General features: G+C 34.3%; 1 protein-coding gene across 2 annotated transcripts in view; it reads right to left on the bottom strand.

The window, feature by feature from the left end:
• Window positions 1-21,374, bottom strand: part of LOC123674228 (mucin-5AC) — a 103,844-nt gene that overhangs the window by 52,938 nt on the left and 29,532 nt on the right. For both annotated transcript variants that reach the window (XM_045609156.1, XM_045609155.1), the window contains exon 2: window positions 309-369. In XM_045609156.1, the coding sequence (XP_045465112.1) occupies window positions 309-369 (61 nt within the window). The remainder of the gene's footprint in view (window positions 1-308; window positions 370-21,374) is intronic.

Here is a 21,374-nt window from a genome sequence, read left to right on the forward strand (position 1 = left end):
AAACGATAACGATGACGCTAATGATCGACTCATCATCTCTCCATTGAATATTGGCAGCATATCGAGAATGATTTTCGAATGAAACAGCCCTAGGGATCTATTTTTAGATATTTCATAATTCTTTATTGATCCCTTCGACATGAAAATTCAATCTATATTTCATATGAAGACGTGAAATTTCAGCAAAATCTGGTTCTTGTGATATTGAAATAACAAAACCATATCTTCACGCCTACTGATATGTTATTCATATTGTAAATTTTCATTTCGAAAGAATATAACATAAAAAAAAACAAATCTGTACTTACTTGAATTAGAGATGCATATCGACAATCCAAAAATGAGGAACAGCCATCCGACAACTTTGGTCTGAAACAAATATATCAGTTAATTCACATGGAAAAATTGGATTAAGTTATTTCATTGATCATAATGTAGCGACTTTTTGCTTGCCCAAGAGATGGCGTCGTAGGCTATGCATCTATCGGAGAATCAGAACAGACAAACTACGACAAAGTCATCATGCTACGTTACGTAGATGGAAAGTGTATTTGGCAGGAATCACTGTACCAAACTGATTCCATCAGTGATCTCGGGATGAAACACCGCAATTCTTTGAGAAAGGGCGCGCCTTTAAAATTGGCTGAGAATGCCCCGTCAAAATAAATAGCTAAAAGCATACGCAATCAAGCATTGAACTGAGTGCGAGATTGGCTTCATGTTGTAATATTTCTCACGATTTAATTCGAGGAAAAATTTTCACGATCATCTAAATTTAAGAAATAATAAAGATAAAAAGAATGACATACAGAATGCGGGAGGTCATTCAATAGAACTATGGAAGGCTTTAATTACAGATCCACTTACACTGTTCGTCGGATTGGTTTCAAAACAAAAAGATCTGACATATCCGATAACTATTTTACTTTACCAACGTTATTTTACGACATTCATTCCATGAGAACAATGGATACTTTTCTTGAATGTTCGTTACAGCTGTTGCGTGATCATAATGATCAAAAATAAACTGTTTCAAAAATAATTTTCAATGTTATACTGGGTGTCCCATTATTATGTCAGTTGAATGGATTGCTTGATTTCTATAAGATTATTATAAATAAGGTCCAATCAAAAAATTTGTTTTTGTATCGTCAAACTGAATATGAACTAAGACTGATCATAAAAATTGCCACTATAGATATTTTTTTTGAATATTGGAAACTTTTTTGATATTCTCATATGAGCAATCAATTCAAAATTTGACACGACTGTTGACATTGCCATTCTAAATTCAAATGCAAATTTCAGTCTCGCCCCAATCTGCAGTTTTGACATTCACTGGAATTTTGCCAATTAATTAACTGAACCACGGCATTCAATATCCGAACCTAACCCAAAAAGTTCTGCTTTTTAACATGTGTTCGAAAGTTATCGTGTAAAAGGACGAACAGAATCAATCTGATGACGGATTAGTTTTCAGCGAATTGAACTTTTTCATTTGAGACCTTCGGAATTCACATACATTATGACGAAATGATAAAGCGATCTGTTGAACATGAAAAAATAAGAACGCTGTTCGAAAAGTCGTTTTCTATAAATTTGGACTATTCCAGATATCAGAAAATTTACTACCAACATACCCAACCTAAGTCCTGAAATATTATCTGACATCAGAAATCTAGGCAATTTTTCAAAGGTATGGGAGTTTGACAACCACTGACAAATTGCAGAATAAATATTTGGTGAGTTTAAAACATTGATTTTGTTTTTCGCTGATAATAGGAGGTTGGGATTACAATTGGACCAAAAAGAACTTGATTATAATTTTGATATGCAATTCAAGAGATGTCAACATTAAAAATTCAGTAAGTAATTGAATTTTATTTAATGATCTTAGAATTCATTTAATTCTTCTTCTTGTGATTTTTTGTTAAACTAATAAATTTATCATCACTTTTCACCAGCATTGGTTATTACTTCATAATTTTTAAATCAAAATATTCCGAAAACGTTACACAGTATCAAGTTTTACCAAGAGTACCTTTTCGGTGTTAAATTGAATGATGTTTGAGCACACTTGAAAATTTGATGAATGAATCCAACCTCAAGAAAGCTATGTAAAATACTACTTGGTACGAACCGTGTAACTACCGCCCAATATGAGAGTCAGATATAAAAACAAATTTTCATGACAATGTAGCCATTAGTTTCGGCAAAATCGTAAAAAATGTGTATAATTTTCCAAGGCCCCTTACCTCCCATACGGATAACATTACAAAAATTTTTACTTAGCTAACCCCAATTATTTTTTTTCAACCTTTTCTTCTCGGAACATACTGTATAGAGGAAATGAAACATCATTGTGAAATGTTTGCATTTTTTTCTCCTTTCGTAATAAAATATTGAAAATGGGTCGTCTATGCATTCACAGAGCAACAACGATACGAACAAATCAATTGTCCATAGTCGAGAACCATCCTTCCGTAATTTCTGACTGTACCTGTTGTAACTCAACTAACAAGAACAACGTGTTTTCTTCGTCTTTATTAATCAGTAGGCACCTATTAATGCGGTATGAAGAACAACCGCAGTGTTGTGTTGCTGTTGTTAATTGTTACCTAATTGATACTTTCGTGTCGAGTCGTCAACATTAGTCAGTAGTTCACCTGTACCTTCCGCTTTCTCCAGTTGTTGCAACAGAAAAATTCCTCAGTTTATAATTCAATTGATATTCGTGGCTTCTACTTTCGAAGTGATTAACATTTCTTTATTGTAGGAAATAAATGATCGATTCGTGTATTCTGATCGCTCATATCTCAGTATCATCAATGCACAAAGTACAATGGGAAGGAAAATTATTTTATTGATCTTTTTGTAAACGGAAACAATTCAGGTTGATTATGAATTTTTTTGAGGTTAAGGATGTCTTATTCATCAGATGTTGTTCACCACGTCAAATTTCTGTAAATTGAATTCACTTCGAATTGATAAAAAAGTTTACTTTCATGTATACATCGTATATATACCAGAAATAAAAATCTGTTTGGTGCAAAGGCATAAATGAAAACTAAAGCAAATGTTATACTTTGGTTTTTACTTCCTCGTAAAATATCTCAAATGATAAGAAAGAACGGTTCATGGAATTAAAAAAATTAGTATCACTAAGAATTCAAACATAAGTCTTCCATCTCCATCGAAAGGATTCAAGTGCGCTTAAGGTTATCTGAGGAGTAATCGTTCTTACGCTTATTATCTTTAGTGAAAACAGAATATTGAGAAATTCATTACTCCGAAACTAGAAGCAATAATACTTCAACAAAAAATATCGAATTAAATTTTATATCTATGATGATTTTTTCCTTGAACTCACAAAATGATCGGATTTTTTCCCATCAAGAAGGACGGTGAAGGACCAATGTCCAAATTTCATTTATATAGGTACCGCTTAAATTTTTTTTTATTTGGATTTTTTACATTTTTGAAAATTTGAGTGAAATATTTTTTTGAACGATTCTATTATTGAATCTGTTATCAGAAATAATTAACTAAAATTATACACCAACATACATTTTTAATAGCGAATCAAAGGAATTAATGAAATATGGTGAACGTTCGAAATAGTTTTTTTTTCAATATATACAACAGGAACAGGTATAGGAATTCCAACATCAATTAGCAAGCTCAGAATCTAGAAGAGAATTTATTAATTCAGCTTAAAAAAGTGAATTAAAACAAAACGAGTTCTCCATGAACTCAAAAAAAAAACTATATTCGAAAATCAAGCGTCTATAATTTGAATAATTTTCAGTTATTCAAAGAGTCGTGGTGGTTCATTCACATGTTTTCAATTATTCGAAAACAGATATTGTTTAAATGTAAATCAAATACTCAAAATGTACATTCTTCATATTTGTTCGAATTTTTAAAAGAGTAACCCTAAGATCAGACTTCGCGACGTGATTTTATTATAATTTTATCATAATTGAATGAATCATTAATTCAACTTCAAATTCTTATATAAATGTTGATTGAATTCGGAGGAGGAAGTCCTTACTTACAATCCTTATTTCAAATAAAGATTGTGAGACAATATGGACTCTTTTCTCCGAATTCAATAAAGAATGCAATTGCATCTGTTCTTCAATTTAATTTAATGTTGAGACGTCTTGATCTGTAGAGTTTGACTTGATAGGTATTTTTGTGGTATTATATTATCAAAATGTGTATCCTTTTCTATTATTCTTCAATGGAAATATAAGTTTATATTTCATCATTTTCACAATTGAAATTTAAAAAGAAGGTTACCTTCTGTGTCACCATTGTTTCGGATTGAGATAAGAACTCTTAGAGAACTGTCTTAGCGTAAGAATATAACTCATTTCAAATATGAACAGCATGAATATATTAAAGTGAATTCATACCTATAGACAATTATATCTTTTATTTTTATGAAGTGAGGTCCGTAAACTTCTCAATATAACCTTACATCATGATAAAGATGGAAAAACTTGCAAATTGTACCTAGAATATTCTTTTCCAGAAAAGATACATATGTGCTTATCCCGAAATCGGATTTCTCAACAATTCCCTATTTGAATAAATTTTTCGATTGACTGACAAACAAATGTGAGAAAATTCCATTCACTATTCATCTCGTTGAAGATTTTTATCGGTATGAAAAGATCATTCTTGAAATATGTCGGAGGTTCTAGTTACTTGAAGGTCGATACTTGATCGACCTCGTTTGTTCCAGATTGAAAAACTAGAATTGTTCGTTCTAAACAATGATATTTCAAAATCATGGCTTCGAAATATTCACGAATGGTATAAACGTATAATGCTTCTTTAATGGTTTGACGGAATCATCTGCATTCTTTTTTCTAATAGATACCACTTTCTACTATTGAGATCGTTTTTTGTTTAACTTGCGTGTTTAACTTGTTCGTGTTTGGTTTTGGGTTGATGTTGAATTATTTTGGATGTTTTAAGTTAGACTCGGTCATTATTTAATAATTATACAGTAAGCTACACCAGTCCTGGAAATGATTATCACTTATATTTCAGATCATTTGAAATAAATTTGAAAAAATATATCATTGAGGAAATCTTTCACTTTTGTAGCTTATTAATATGCCTTAATGATCGGGAAATAACGTCGTTCAGGCGATAATGAGTATTTTGTTACATTCTTAACTTGAAATCTTCGAAATTCAATAACGACTAATAATTTCATGTTAATATTTTTATAAATTAAACTTTTTAAGATGATTCAATAACAGTAGCTTACTCTTTGTAGAATAAATTTCTGATTTTCAATTTTTACAAGGACTTATCAAGTTTATGAGAAGACTAAAAATTATAATCGTTATAACCTTATTTCAAAAAAGCCTATATGATATTAGTTGGATTTGTTACTTGGAGAGAAAAATTGAATACAAAATTGAAGAAAACACTAATTTCAATATTCTATTCTATTGGTTCATCAGAACATGAGTTGTAGAACACTAAACATTACTCAATGCTTGAAATGATTCTACTATAATATAATCCTTAAATTTACCTTATTCAAACAAAAGGAAGTACACTGAATATTAATGAGAGATTTCTTTTTACATGGCATAAACTTTCCTGCTGTCCATTGATATTATATCATTCATATTTATCTTTTATTTTCTATGTGCATTTCCAAATTCAAACTCTTTTAATTCTGAGTTCGTCGTTTCATTTCCTAATGTTCATGTTTGCGTGAAGTGCGGAGATGACGTATATATCGTTGATATAACTTTCTTTCAGAATAATTAATGAAAATACCTACAAGATACCTAATTGATTCACAAGCGTAAATTATTTCATGCGTTCACACCTGTTCTTTTACAAACATATTTTATAATTTCAATATTCTTATTACGTGTAATTGTAATGTATGGTAATGTACGAATTGCTTAATATTTCGGTTATATTATCTGTACGCTTGACGGAACATACTGGTTGTTGAGAGACATAATATTGCCTTTTTAGTGAAATTTCTTTTATAGGTATTTACCGATAGGTACTCATAAAATGGGGATAATCAGGAGCTTTTGAGCGCTCGTCACTAATGCGACAATTGAGCCCTTGGAAGAACAGAACTGTTTATTCTCCATAAGTCTTCAAGGATAAAATTGGCGCAAGAATAAACAGATAGAAATGCCCAATTTTTATATCATATTCATAATCTTCGTGAAATTCTGATTTCGAAATTTCATGGTTGGTTCAAACTAAAGATCATATCTTCCAAACTGTTCGGGAAAAGGGATAATTGTACGATTCATATTTATTGAATTCCCGGAAAGTTTTCAAGTCTTTTGGGAATTCACGGATCACTCATCTACTGGTGGAAAGACACTACATTTCTTTTAAATGACTTTTGAAGAAACAATTTGAAATGACTTTCAAAAATAGTCAATAAGTCAATTTTTTCTGTGACGGGAAAAAAATTTGAGATTTTATCTCTGTTGACAGGTAACAAAATATGACTTTTCACGAAATTACTTTTTTCCCCGGGAAAGCAGTGAGTACTTTTTTTCCGGATATAGATATAATAATAATAATAATAATAATAACAGAGTGCTTAGGAGACGGGCGTCTGTCGAACAAAATGCTACGCCTCCACAATCTCAACATTCTAGGAGAAGAATAACACGAGTTTCTCCGACCGCTGAAGGTGCTGCGCAGGATCCCCAACCAGCACTCACCCAAGCAGGTCTACCAAGAAGACGCATGAAATGGACAAGTTCGATAAATGAAACAATCATGCGCATATACTATGAAGTGACTAATATGGAAGAGGATAAAATAGGCTACCGGCAAAAATTATTTGCAGAATTCGAAAGAAACTATCCCGAACTCCAAGTTTCTGAGCAAAGAGTAGCCGACCAATACCGGGTCATATTGAGAAATAAACTTGTACCCGATGAGAGACTTAACACCATAAAAAATGAAGTCCAACTGAGGCTACAGAATAGAGACCTCACTAACAACGAAAGGACAATTGAAGAAAACTACGAATGTGCTGAAAACCAACAGAACATCAATGCACAAATGAACACTGAGGAACAAAACAACGCAGATGTGATAGCAATAAGTGATGCTCAACGACGGAAAATATATGCTGCACCCGTCGAAAATCCAGAAGAAGACCAAAGAGAACTACTGGAGCGATTATCTGCCACAATGAATAGATGCGTTATAGATTTTGAGGGCACAGATCCATTGAGACGACCGATTCTACCAAGATTGAGGACATCCAAGAAACTATCTCATCTTCTGGTCATGACCAACAAGGAGATTATACCAAAGTATCTTTCTGACTACCATGATCTCGAATCATTACACCTCATCATATACTGTGCAGCATTTTCAATAGCAACAGTGCTAGGTGTGAAGCCAAAACCTAAAAGTCAGCAACCAGCCAGAGAAAAACAACAAAATAAACCACATTGGCAAAAAAGACTAGAAAATAAAGTGCACAGCATCCGCCAAGATATTGGGAGGCTCACCCAATTTGCAAAAGGTTCGCCGTCTAGAAAATTACAAAAAATGGTGAATATAATGATGGATCGTCACCGGCAACATACAACATATGATCCAAACAATGAAAATGCTCAACAAATTTTAGACACACTGAAACAAAAACTTAGTGTGTACTCCGAAAGACTCAGAAGATACAATGAGAGCTATAGAAGAAAACAGGATAATATGATTTTTGAAAACTCCGAAAGAAAATTCTATAGAATGTTAAACAACAATATGTCAGCAACACCAGGAAGTTATCCAATCGTCGAGGATATTGAGAATTTTTGGACAGATCAACTGGCTTCACCAACCCCCTACAACTCCCAGGCTGATTGGATAAGAAGTGAAGAGAAATCCTGTGAGACAATAGAACACATGCCGCATAACGCAGTTTCTATAGAAGAATTCCATGCAATATTGAAAAACGCACACAATTGGAAATCACCCGGCCCAGATGGAATCCACAACTTTTGGTTGAAGAAATTTTGGTGTATACACGGCAGGCTAGTTGAAACCATAAATGAGGTTATGAGGAATCCAACGGAAATGCCCAAATTTCTAACAACAGGGACCACTTATCTCCTACCGAAGGATCTCCAACACACAGCGGATCCATCGAAATACAGACCCATTACATGTCTACCAACAATATATAAAATCATCACATCATGTATAGCATCTCGTATCTACAAGCATTGCGAGACAAATAACATAATGACAGCACAGCAGAAAGGATGTTCCAAGAATGCACTAGGATCGAAGGAACTGCTGATCATAGATTCCATCATATGTAACCAAGCCTTCAAAAAACACAGAAATCTTTTTATGACATATTTTGACTATAAGAAGGCCTTCGACTCTATTCCACATGGGTGGCTGACAAAAATTTTGGAAATATACAAGATCGATCCAATTACAATAAACTTTCTGAAGTATGCAATGTGCAACTGGAGAACGAATATCGAACTCTCTACGGCGAACATAACTACTAAAGAGATTCCAATAAAGAGGGGAATTTTCCAAGGAGATTCATTGAGTCCCTTATGGTTCTGCTTGGCGCTGAACCCCCTTTCTAAACAACTGAATGCTACTGAAAAAGGTTTCAATGTCAAAGGAAATAGAAATACCATTGCACTCAATCATTTGCTATACATGGATGACCTAAAACTTATAACAGGCAACAAAAACCACTTGCAAATTATGGTCAAACTAGTGGAAAATTTTTCGAAAGACGTGGGGATGAAATTCGGATTGGACAAGTGTCGTACGATTAGCGTAGTGCGTGGAAAAATCCAAGATGAACCGATAGCTCTCTCCAATGGACAGGAGATAGAAGCAATGAAATCGGACGATCTTTATAAATACTTAGGAATGAAACAAAACCGACGAATAAACCATCAAAGAATGAAGGAAGACTTAACAACTGAGTTCATTAGGAGAATCAACAAAATTTTAAAAACAAACCTCAACAGCAAGAACATGACGAGAGCCATCAACACATATGCATGTTCAATTCTCACATACTCTTTCGGTATCATTCCATGGAGCAAAACAGATATGGAAAACCTGAAACGCAAAATGAGAACCTTGATGACGAAAGCACACAAGCACCATCCGAAAAGTAGCATTGAGAGGACGACACTGCCGAGGAATAAAGGAGGCAGAGGTCTGCTAGACATCATGGAACTTGCCAATGGTCAAATTGAATGCCTACGAACATACTTCAAAGACAAATCAGGCACGTCAGAGATCTACAAAGTACTGTGTGAAGCAGACGAATCAACACCTTTGCAACTGCACAAGGAGCAATTGTCATACAACCACCAGACAATCCAAGAAAAAATGCAAAGATGGAGAGAAAAGCCCCTACATGGACGACATTTCAACGAGGTGAACCAGGATCATGTCGACATTGAAGCGTCGAACTATTGGCTCACATCAGGTGCGATGTATCCAGAAACGGAAGGATTTCTTTTAGCCATCCAAGATCAAGTGATCTCAACAAGAAATTACTGCAAGCATATCATAAAGGATCGAACTATTACTGACGATCGATGCCGTTATGGGTGTCCAACGAATGAGACAATCCAACATATCACGGGAGGATGTCAAATGTTTGCAGGAAATGAATATAAAGAGAGACACGATGCAGTAGGAAAGATTCTACACCAAGAAATGGCAACTAAATTAACACTAATTCATTCTGAAAAAGTGCCATACTACAAATACCGACCGGAAACCATCCTGGAAAACGAACGCTATAAACTGTACTGGGATCGTACAGTTTTGACTGATAAAACAGTCCCTCACAACAGGCCAGATATATTGCTAGTTGATAAACATCAAAAGGCAGCAATACTCATCGACGTAGCAATACCCAATAACAACAACATGCGTCAAAAAGAGGTCGAAAAAATTTCAAAATATAGGGACCTCGAATTTCAGATAAAGCGCCAGTGGGGAATGATATCAACGAGAACTATTCCAATTATCATCTCAACAACAGGAATAGTACCCAAAAATCTCAAGAGAAATATCAAGCAACTAGGTCTTAGTGAGTATATATGTAATATAATGCAAAAAGCTGTTCTTTTAGGTACTGCAAGGACGGTGAGAAAATTCCTAGGAAGCGAAGGACAGGTCCAAGGATCACGTGTGAGAGGACCAGAAGTTCGACGAGAACCAGGGGGACCACAACGACCGGACACGACCGAGCTCTGCCCTTCTGATATTTTAAATATCTGGGATTGAGTGAATGTTCCTCTTAGCGAGGAGTGAGAAGCCGACGGCGAGGAGAAATCCTACGCGTATAGGCAAAAGTCGGATAATAATTGGTATTTATTTCAAAGACATGTTACATCATTTTCAAGAAACAGTAACACAAAATGAAACAATAGTCAAAAAAAGTATTCCTAAAAATCATCTAATGAATAAGGCTCTAGGTCTAGTAGGAAGCTCTTTAGTTTTTTCTTGAATAGGTTCAATGTTTGACAGTTCCTTATGTCCACTGGTAAATTATTATAATATTTTATACAAGCATATGTTGGATGTTTTTCGGTGATGCTGAGTTTATGGCGTGGAAAGCTCAAATTCAGTTGTCTGGTCTGATAGCTATGAAAGCTGCTACAAGTACTGTACACACCTATGTTCTTAAAAACATAGATGAGTATTTCATATATGTAGAGCCCGTAAACAGTCATTATTCGATTACGTTTAAATATACATCTGCAAGATTCGCGGTAATTCATCTTGAAAATACACCTAATGACTCTCTTCTGAACGCGGAAAATTTCAATCAGCTCTGAACTGGATCCATAAAAAATCAATCCGAATTTCATCAAACTCTCAAAATTTGCGAAGTAAAAGACTTTCAGGGATTTTTCGTTTAGATATTTACTCAACGTTTTCAAGCTGTAAGTGATCGAACTCAACTTTTAACTTAGTCTTACTATTTGTTCTGTCCAATTGAGATGCTCATCGATAAATACCCCCAAGAATTTAGTACACTGGTCAGGTTTTAGGTCTTGACTGAGCATGGTAATTTTATCAGGTCTTTGTATTCTTTGTTGGGGGGTTCGAAACAGAACCACTTTAGTCTTTTCAGCGTTCAGAATCAAGTCATTTTCTTCAAACCAGTCTTGAATTTTTTCAAGTAGGACAAACATCTTTTGCAACAACCTGGGGTAGCTCGAGTCAGACACAAGTAGATTCGTATCATCAGCAAATATTGTCATGAAGCAAGATATGGTTTGTGCATCAAATATTCGCTCTATATCGTTGATAAAAATGATAAAGAGAATTGGACCTAAAATACTTCCTTGTGGGACACCTGTGTTGTTTATTTTTATATCTGATTTAATTGTTTTACCTTCTTTTTTAACTGCTGTTCTCTGTTGCCTATCTCTTAAGTATGACTCGAACCACCTCAGCACATTTCCTCTTATTCCAAAACTCTCCAACCTTTCTAACAACTTCTTATGACTAAGACTGTCAAAAGCCTTGGAAAGATCTATAAATATACCCAGCAGGATTTCATTCTTTTCAAACGACTTAATTATGTTTTCTGTGAACTGCAAAATGGCTGTTTCAACGGATCGACCTTTTACATAACCATGCTGATTTTTGCTGAGCATATTAAAGGATGTTAAGAAACTCACCAGCCTATCAGACATGGCCTTCTCAAATAACTTAGAAAATGATGGTAATATACTTATCGGTCTGTAACTCCCGAACAACCCGCGATCGCCCTTCTTGTATATTGGAACTATAGTAGCTAGCTTAAGCTGTTTTGGGAAGATGCCATGTTTAAAAGAGTTGTTCATAATATAACTGATCACCTCAGAAATTTCTTCTATACATGTTTTGATGAGGTTAGTTGGTATTTCATCATCACCGCTCGTGAATTTATTTTTTAATTTCTGACTGAGTTTAATTATCTCTTTCGCTGTAACCGGAGTCAAGAAGAGCGATCGCGTGTTCCTCGGGATGTTACGAGATGCCCGTGGCTTCGAGTTGTTTTTTTGCATCTTTGGAATAGCATTCAATAAATAACTGTTATATCTGTTTGCTAAATCCTTAGAACCATCTTCAAACAAATTAACATGAAAATCATTATTACCTACCAATTCTTTGTGGATACCCCACATACTTTTCATTTTATTGTCTGATTTAGTAATTTTTTCATGACATATATCGGCTCGCTTATTTACTAGAAATTGATTATACTTCTTTTTTATGTTGTCATAGTCTTTTTTTAGTTCTGGGCGGTACTCTAAGATGGTTTGCATAGCACTCAGCTTGTTTTTGTACTCTTCAACCTCCGGATCATTCATTACTTCATTCATTTTCTTATTTTCTCGAACTGATTTAAGAGGAAAACATTCATAGAAAAGTTTCAGAAAAATGTCCATAAAAATATTCCACTGTTTATCTACATTGTTTTCAGCGGTAAAATATACTTCTTTCCAGTCCTGAGACTTCAACTTCAGCTTAAACACATTTATATTATTAGCAGAGAAAATTCTGGTATTAGGACGAGGAGATTTTTTGTTACTTATGTTTTTTGTGAAAGAAAATTCTAAACCCAAGTGATCGGAGATCGAATTGTACAAAACGTTTTTTGAATAAACACCCTTAAAATTAGTTAAAACATTGTCTATACAAGTTCTAGTGTTTGACGTGATTCTTGTATACTCATCGAAAACAATTTCAAAAGAATATGCACTCAACAAAGATTTCATTCTATTGATGGCTTTTTTATTGTCTTTGAGGTCTATATTAAAGTCACCTGTTATAAAGGCCGTTTTTTCCATTCCAGCCAGTAACTCTAGGGTATCTTCCAGTCTTCCATAAAACTCCTCGATGTTTGAGTTGTAAGGTGGTCTATATATACTCATGATGATGTGACCTTCTGCACTACACTCTATTGCCGCACACTCAAACACACCGCACTTCGCTAAAGCGTTCAAATTTTGGCACACACTGTATTTGATTCCCTTTCTGACATATATTGCAGCTCCTCCATGTTGGCCAATATCTCTACAGAAGTAGGTTGCCAGATTAAAATTTTCCAAATTATGTGTTTTCAGTTGGTCTTCAGTCTTCCAATGCTCAGTTACAGTTAGGTAGTGACAGTTTGGATGCGAATTTAAAATAGCGTTGAGTTCATTTACGCAATTTCCAATTGACTGGACATTCTGTGATATAATACTCACGTTATTGGATGGTTCACGTTGTTTGCCAGTATTCAAAGTAAAAAATCCCCGGCTTGATTCGTTAAAAACTCTTTGTGCCTTGCAAAGTCAAATCTCTTTACACCCACCCCAGTTGGCCAGAATTCAGGTTTATACAAATTTTCTTTTTTATTAAATGGTGCTGTTATTACGTATCTTCGTAAAGCGTTTTCTGCAGTCGGTATCTCTTTCACTGTTATGTTATCATTTTCAAATCCCTCTGTATTTTTAATGTATTCTTTTATTTTCTCTTCTGTGGCAGTTCGATTTATTCGGTATAAGTAGATCCACACTTTTTTTTCAGGGCCAGTGAATTCACTTGTTTTTCCCGTCCCAATTGTTTTGCCTTTGTTGCTTTGTCTTCTGGATTTACGTTCTCTGTATGTTATAAATTGGCTCGAGTCGGAATCTGCTACGTTGTTTCCCGTACCAATGTTGTTTACATCAGCTGTTGTATTCTGCGCAGATTGAGTTTGCTTGTTTTGATTTCGATTCCTATTGACGTTGCTGACAGCTGGTGTTTTAGCTGATTCATTAGATTTCTGCTTTGTTATATCGCTGTAAAATTTGTTCTGCTTGTGTTGTTGCTCCATCTGTAGGTGGTAAAGATGAGTTTCCTCGTTACCGGTTACAGTTTTCTTAACTGTGGTTAAAGCATCGCCTTTGTTTATGTGGCGATTATTCACTGCACTATCTTCATTTTTTTTGTTGTTTTTTTCGAGTGTGTTTATTCTATTTATTAGAAGTTCGTTATTCAACTTCAAAATATTGTTTTTGTCTCTGGTTTCTTCTAGTAATTGACGCAAATATTCAATTTCTAGCAATAACGTTTTCTTCTCTAGTTTATCATTCACTTCACACGAAACAATGTTACCCGGTTTTTCACAACATATTAGTTTTCCGTTTTCTAGCACTTTCAAATTTGGATTTTTGATTGCACATCTCTCATGAAAGAGGGACAAACAATTTACACAAACTTTATTTGCACACTTTTTCGATTTGCAACACTTGAAGAATTCATTATCTGATTGTTCGGTTCCGTCTGACAAGACGTCATCCTCGTTCAGTGGCATGACTGTAATATTTATTTATATTTATCTACATATGAATAAAGGAATAATAATAATTCTACCACACTATTGATGGCTTTTGTTGTTGTGCCAATTCCGAAAAATAAGCCAATAACACTGTCTCCGAGAAAGAACTGCATGTCTTTTTAATTTTTCATTCCATAAATCTTGAATACGCGGTTTCGTAAATTTTCCGCGATTTAGCTGGCAATAATTTTCGTGACGCTACTTGCGCCGCTTCTATCAACTCCAGTGGAGTCAGAGAAAACTCGGAATCAGACATTTTTTAACTTTATATTATTCAACAAAATAACTACTGAACAATTATTACTGAGTTCGCAATTTTTGAAACAAATCACAAAATTAAATTGACAGATATTTGATTACTTTGAAGTTTCCCTTAGCAACGCAGGTCTATTTGCAGCTTACTAGTTTAAAAATTCAAAATTCATGTCGACAACATTCTGACTTTAATATATTGTAATAATATGTTCTTTCACTATTAAATTGTCGTTTTTCCTGTCACAGAAAAAAATAGTGTATTATACACTATACTCCGCTTCGCGGCGGGAGACAACATAACCTCGAGCTAAAATCTAATACTTTTTTCCCTTATATAATAAATAACTATTTTTCAAATGACATTTCCTGAACTTGTTTCAACTGTAAAATAGCTTAGTGAGTATTTTATGTCTAGACATGTTTAGCCCGAAATGAATATTTTTCACTGGTTTTGTACTGGAACTGGCAGTATACTAGTAATACCTAATAATATCAATTAAAGATAAGCAAAATCAAATAAATCATCGTAATATTGAAAAACAATTTTGAAAAAATTTGATGGAAACCACGTGAACAAACAGAAACATATTGAGAATTCTCGTAAGGATGAGTTCAAGATATTTTCAGCAAAAAAAGTATCATCAATATTTATCGCACATGTGATCTGCCTAGTTTTCTGCAAATTTTTTTCAAATCGAACTGCACCTCATTTCAATCATATTAAATTATTAAAAAGTTTGCAGAGATCTGAGCATATCTTATGAACGATAAATATTGATGAGACTTATTCAGCTGAATATATGGAGTCATTGCAAACTTACGATAATTCAGACTATGTTCTTGTTTTTTCACGTGGTCTCCATTTTATCTTGTCAAAATGAATGTTTCCAAATATTTTGATGATTTCATCGAATTGGCTTATCTTTGATTGATTTTATTTGTAAATATAAAGTAGAATTGAGTAATGGCATTAATGTATGCATGCAAAGTTTATTGAGAACCCCCAGTAAAAAATATGGAATGCGAAGCTTTTTTAAAATTAATCATTTAAGGTAGATACAACATGACTAGACAAAAAATGAAGATTACTCACTAAGCTTTACGATAAACAAAAAAGAATCGTCTTATTGACATTTTTTAAGGTCATATTTGAAATATGTAGAGTGATCCATAAATTTGCAAAAGACTCGAAAATATTTCGGGAATTCAATAAAAAATTAATCGAACGGTTTTCAAGATATGATCTTTAGTTCAAGCCATTATAACCATGAAATTTCTTGATAAAAGGGCGTACGTCAAAAAGAACTATAGATTAATAATAACGAATGAGGTATTTCAAAATCAGAATTTCATGGAGATTATGAGTATGGAGAGTACGATAAAAAAATTGGCATTCCCATTATTCTATTCGAGATTCGAATCTACCCTGGAAATTTCAAATTTCTAGGTATCTTTGTTCGAGAGGACGAGAGCAATCGTGTTCGTAGAAGGATGGACCCAATCAAATTTGAAGAATGATTCGTCATCAATGAGTTAAATCTTATAGTTTATAGACATAGTGACGGAATGATAGAGCAATCTTATATTAAATCTTATCTGGTGCTATCATCAATTGCATCAAATGTCGCCTATCCTCAATCACTATATCCTGTTACGATCTTGAACCACGAGGAGGACATCCACAGACCACAAACAAAATCGAATGGCTCATTGAAATTCCAATTCATGAGAACGACGGTAATGTCAAAAGCGATGATTTAACAGTACAGAAATCGAAAGTGGTCTCTCCGTTTGACATGTTTACCTTCAAGATTTCAGTACCGTACTCCTCTCCCATGATGAGAGTCAGCCATATTGAACGTCGTGCTACATATTTGAGTCCGATCATTTGAAGTGGATGCGGTAATGCTGCATTCCAACTCTCGGTTTCATCTACCGCTCCAATAAATAGACTGTACTAGTTTCAATTATGACCATTATGTCATAAACCGGATTAAGAATTTGGCATTATTGCGTTATTCGCTTCTAGAATTTGATTTATTCGAATTATTTCATTTGATATCTATCTGAATAATTAAATTATTGAAAAGAGAAAAATCGATGTTTGTTTCAGTAAAGAATGAATTTCGCTCAATAAGAAATAATTTTTTATATATCTACCTATCTGTGTTCTTCATCAACTTGATTTTTAAAATATTTGAAAATTTTTTGATACGTGCATCGTTAAATGAATATATTCCAATGCATATTTAGCACCAATCACTCTTTTAAATTAGCACTTGATTACATTTATAACAATTAACAAACTTATAACTCTCACACAAAAACAACTGAAATACAACTATTGGAACATGACTCAACATTAATTTAGTGAAAATGTCGAGGAGGAATGCAAAAAATTTTTTGAAACAATCAAAGTGTCTTCTCAATCGATTTCAAAGTAGATTCCATCTGTGATGATGGGGATGACACTCTGGTTGTTGCAGAAGATTTTTGCCATTTTTCCACGCTGTGTATGTGTGTAAGGATTGATATTTTGATTCCATACGTTTTGGCTGCCTGGCGTTTTGATAAAGTTGTCGACACTATTTTACTGATAGCAATGTTCAAATTGTCTCCATCAGCCAATCGGCTCCTTCCACTGGAGGATTAAAGTTTTAATGATGACATTAAATCGCTGCTGAATCGCAACAAAATCGACCCATTTTTGAAGCGGTTAGTGACTAATGATGAAAAGAGGATCACTTACGACAACGTCAATCGAAAAAAGTCATGTTCGAAAAGCGGTGAGCCGGTGGAAACGGTGGCCAAGCTAGAATTTTCGAAGGAGTTTTGCTGTATGTTTGGTGGGATTGGCTAGTAATTATCTACTATAAGCTGAGCTCCCGTACGGCATAACTGTTAACTCGGAACTGTTCTATCAACAATTGGGCCGTCTGAAGGCAGCAGTCGCCCAGAAGCGGCCAGCTTTAGCCACACACATTTTGGCGATACTAGCGGCAAAAATTGAGCATGGATCTTAAATTTTAATTCCTTTCCTAAGCGAATTTTTATTATTAATTTATTCTTTCTGGTTACGAAAACGACAAAAACTAATGTTCACGTACAGTGTGATCCAATATTCAGGAAATTATTCAGCCGCAATTTCACTATTCCAGATAGGATTTATTCGATTTCAGAAAGATTGAAGGAAGGTGATAGTCAAGGGTGCCAAAAATTCAAAATCTGAAATTATTCTGTCGATTAGTTAGACAGTTATTGAACTGTGAAATTCAACTCATAAGATGAACATCACCCCAAACGAAAGCACTCGAACGATTGAAACCTCTTGATACGAGTCCTCCATGATGAACTTCATTCATGGTATCCGTTTGTCGCATTCTTTCCGGGACACCCTGTACCTACAAGGCAGTGACGGCTCGTGCCCTCGAGATGTGGGTCGGCCACACATCGGAAACAAATTTATTTGAGAAAATGAATTCCGTAATACCATTCAGCGTATTTGAATTGCCGAAGATAGCATTGTCCGAGTACAAAATTTGTAATTCACGTTTGAGTTTATCCTTATCGAAAAAGTTTCTGTAATTATCGATCAAAGATTTGAAAGGTATTTCCGGAAAATTACGAACGTATATATCAAATTTATTAACCCTACACTTCTCGAATTTTGTTTTTTGTTGAAAAAAATATAATTTCGATTCATAGTATTGAGAGGAAGTATAAAAAAATAATAGAAAAATTCTAGAGTTTGTATTAAGTTTTATTTTTGAAAAACATTAGTTGTATCAAATTTGATACATAATGCATATGAGAATACATTTTCAAGAATTGTGTAAATTAACAAAACAATTATTATTCTTGTTGAGACACAAATGAACACCACATTTTGAACATTTCAAATGAGAGAATGATTTGCAAGAAGGAAATTTAAAACTTTGTCTCTACATCATCATAGGTAGGCCAGTGGCCAATAGAATCGGTCCTGACGTCCTTCGGAGGAACATGCGAAAACACTGTGGACTTTTTCTTTTTCGCAACAAGCATATTTTCGACGGAATCCTTGGATGGTCTACCTCGTTTCTTGTTTCCATTTTGTGACTTACAGAGTCATTCTGCTATTTCTAGCCGAACATCAACCTGTTTGAGCTCTTGCTTACCAAACCTCTTGTGGAGCAACCATGTATTTACTAAGGTCATGTCGACTAAATGGTAAAAAAGACCAATATACCATTTCTTAGATCTAATTTTAATTTTATTTCTGCCAATATAACTGTCCATGGCATCAACGCCTCCCATATGAGCATTGTATTCCGGGACTAGGTTTGGACACTCAATATTCACATACTTTTTTGATTTTCTGTCCCACCTTTTCACTTCTTTTGGAGGCATTTTCCCTTTGAATGTTGAAAGAAAAATAACTGGCTCATTATCTAGCCATACCACAGATGTTATGTCAACTCCATCGATATTGCAGATATATTCATGCGAAGAGTCTCTAGGTTCTTTCATCAACTCTTTTTCAATTCAAATATGCGCTTTGTATCAAATTTGATACAACTGAAATTATGTCGAATATAATAATATCACATGGTATAAATGAATGAAATTATGTTATATTTGATATATCTCACCTTTATCCAAGTAAAAACATTTTTTATAATGCAACTTTACGAAAATTCGAAGGATAAACAAATCTGAATCACCTCACACTGGATATGATATCAACCAGCTACCATTTTGAAACATAAACATGCCACAGATGGTATTAGCGCGCGGAAATGTATTATGAAACGTATTGAATCTTGAAATAAGGATGTATCAAATATGATACGGTGCGTTATATGTAAGAAATTGCTAAATAAGATAACTTTAAATGAAGTTTATTTGGTTGTATCTGATTTGATACAATAGGCAGTGTAGGGTTAAAATTCATTAGTTCCAAAAAATGAAGTGATGAAATGTCTTTAAACCTTATTTCAATTTGAGTTATAATTAAATCCAGAATTTCACAAAAAAGCCGTTTCATTGAGGAATTATCCGTGAGCTGAATTTCGGAATCTATTTTACGTTTTCGACGTCTAGCACTCGGTGGCATTACTTCTGGGAGTTTTTCTACTTCTGAATATAAGCGAATGAAATACTCATCTTCTGTGCGAAATTTTTTCAGAGTCGATAATAAAGAAGTGATTCTGGCGTTGCAATAAGTTATATCTGATAACTTATGCTGGATTATAGAAAAAACGGGATCTGTGTATGTAAAAATCAAATTAAAAGAGTGGAGAATGAACAAAAATTCGAAATCATTCAACATTTTCTTCAGACCGGTAGCTTCACGTATTGTAATATCATCCCATTCATCTAAATTGTCGTTGATATGATCAAATACTTCAATTAATTCTTCTCTCTTATCGAATATTGTTTTTACAGCGCGAGATTTGAAATTCCAACAAGTTTCCGAGCTAGAGGGTAATCTTTTTTTGCAAATTTCGTCTAGAATATTAGTGCGTTTACTTGATTTAGTGAAAAACGTTGCTGCTTGACGCTCTGCAATAGGATAACCGGCCAGCCGACCCTGTGTATTGGGAAGCGACCTAACATCGAGTTGTTGTGCCGTTCTACTGAGTAGTCGTATTCTGGGCGTATGTCGTAGTATCTTTTCCTTTACGTAGCGCTCTCGGTAGCGCTGGTTCCGCAATTGGCTCTTGGCCGACCTAACGTGATGAGATGCTTTCAGTGACATTCCAGGAGTGGCAATTGTATAATTGTAACATTTGTGTTACATTTCAGACCTAATGTTACGGTGTTACGTACAATTCTGGAATAACTTGTTTGGGGTGATGTTACGAAAAGTAACCATTTACGATTGTGGTTTGTTACAATTTATGAAAGGGAATAACAACGCTGGATGCTTTGGAAATCGAATATTAGGTGGGTCCGAAAGAAAATATTGGCCGGTATAAGTTATATTTTCCTGTTCTGAGTGGAAATATTCATTACCGAGGGAATTTGGATATCGAAATCGATAACCCCGATTGAGTTTGAATGAATTGAATATCTAGAATTATTTTCTATTTCCCGATAATTTTTGGGTCGGCCCGGCCGACCCTGCCGACCCTGACGAGCCGTCACTGCTACAAGGGGTAAAATTAGAGCAGGGTAATTCAAAATCGATTAGACTTGTTCTCAGAAGATGATAAAGTATTATTATACTATTGCGCTTCTGCCAAAACACTGAAAATCTTATATATTGATGTAACAAAGGTAATTGCCCAAAGAACTAATTCTATTTCATCATCCCATTTTCTGCTCTCCAGAGAAGGCCATCGAGTTTGGGAGAACCCCATATCTGTTATAGTATTCTTTGTTCATATGCTTGAAGGGGTCATTTGGTTATTTGGTGTCTTTTGAAAGTATTGTGTTATTTAAATTCAAATAAACACTTTTTCAATGGTAGTTCACATAACGGTACGCATTTTGGGACAAAACCATTGTCTATGGTACAAGAAAAAGAAATTACAAATCTCGTTCAGAAAAACTGACAATATAACTTCAGTGAAGTGAAAAGCCATACGTGGGGAGTAAGGGTTACCATATAATCAACTGAAGCAAAAAGTCTTAAAAATGCAAGAAGAAAAAGGAAGTTATTCGGTTCCTCTAGGAAATATAAAGATATGTGTAATAATTAATTGAATACTTCGTATTGAGATCCTTGAAAACATAAATACATAATATTATA

This window comes from Harmonia axyridis, chromosome 2 (assembly GCF_914767665.1).
Source record: "Harmonia axyridis chromosome 2, icHarAxyr1.1, whole genome shotgun sequence".
Lineage (NCBI taxonomy): Eukaryota > Metazoa > Arthropoda > Insecta > Coleoptera > Coccinellidae > Harmonia > Harmonia axyridis.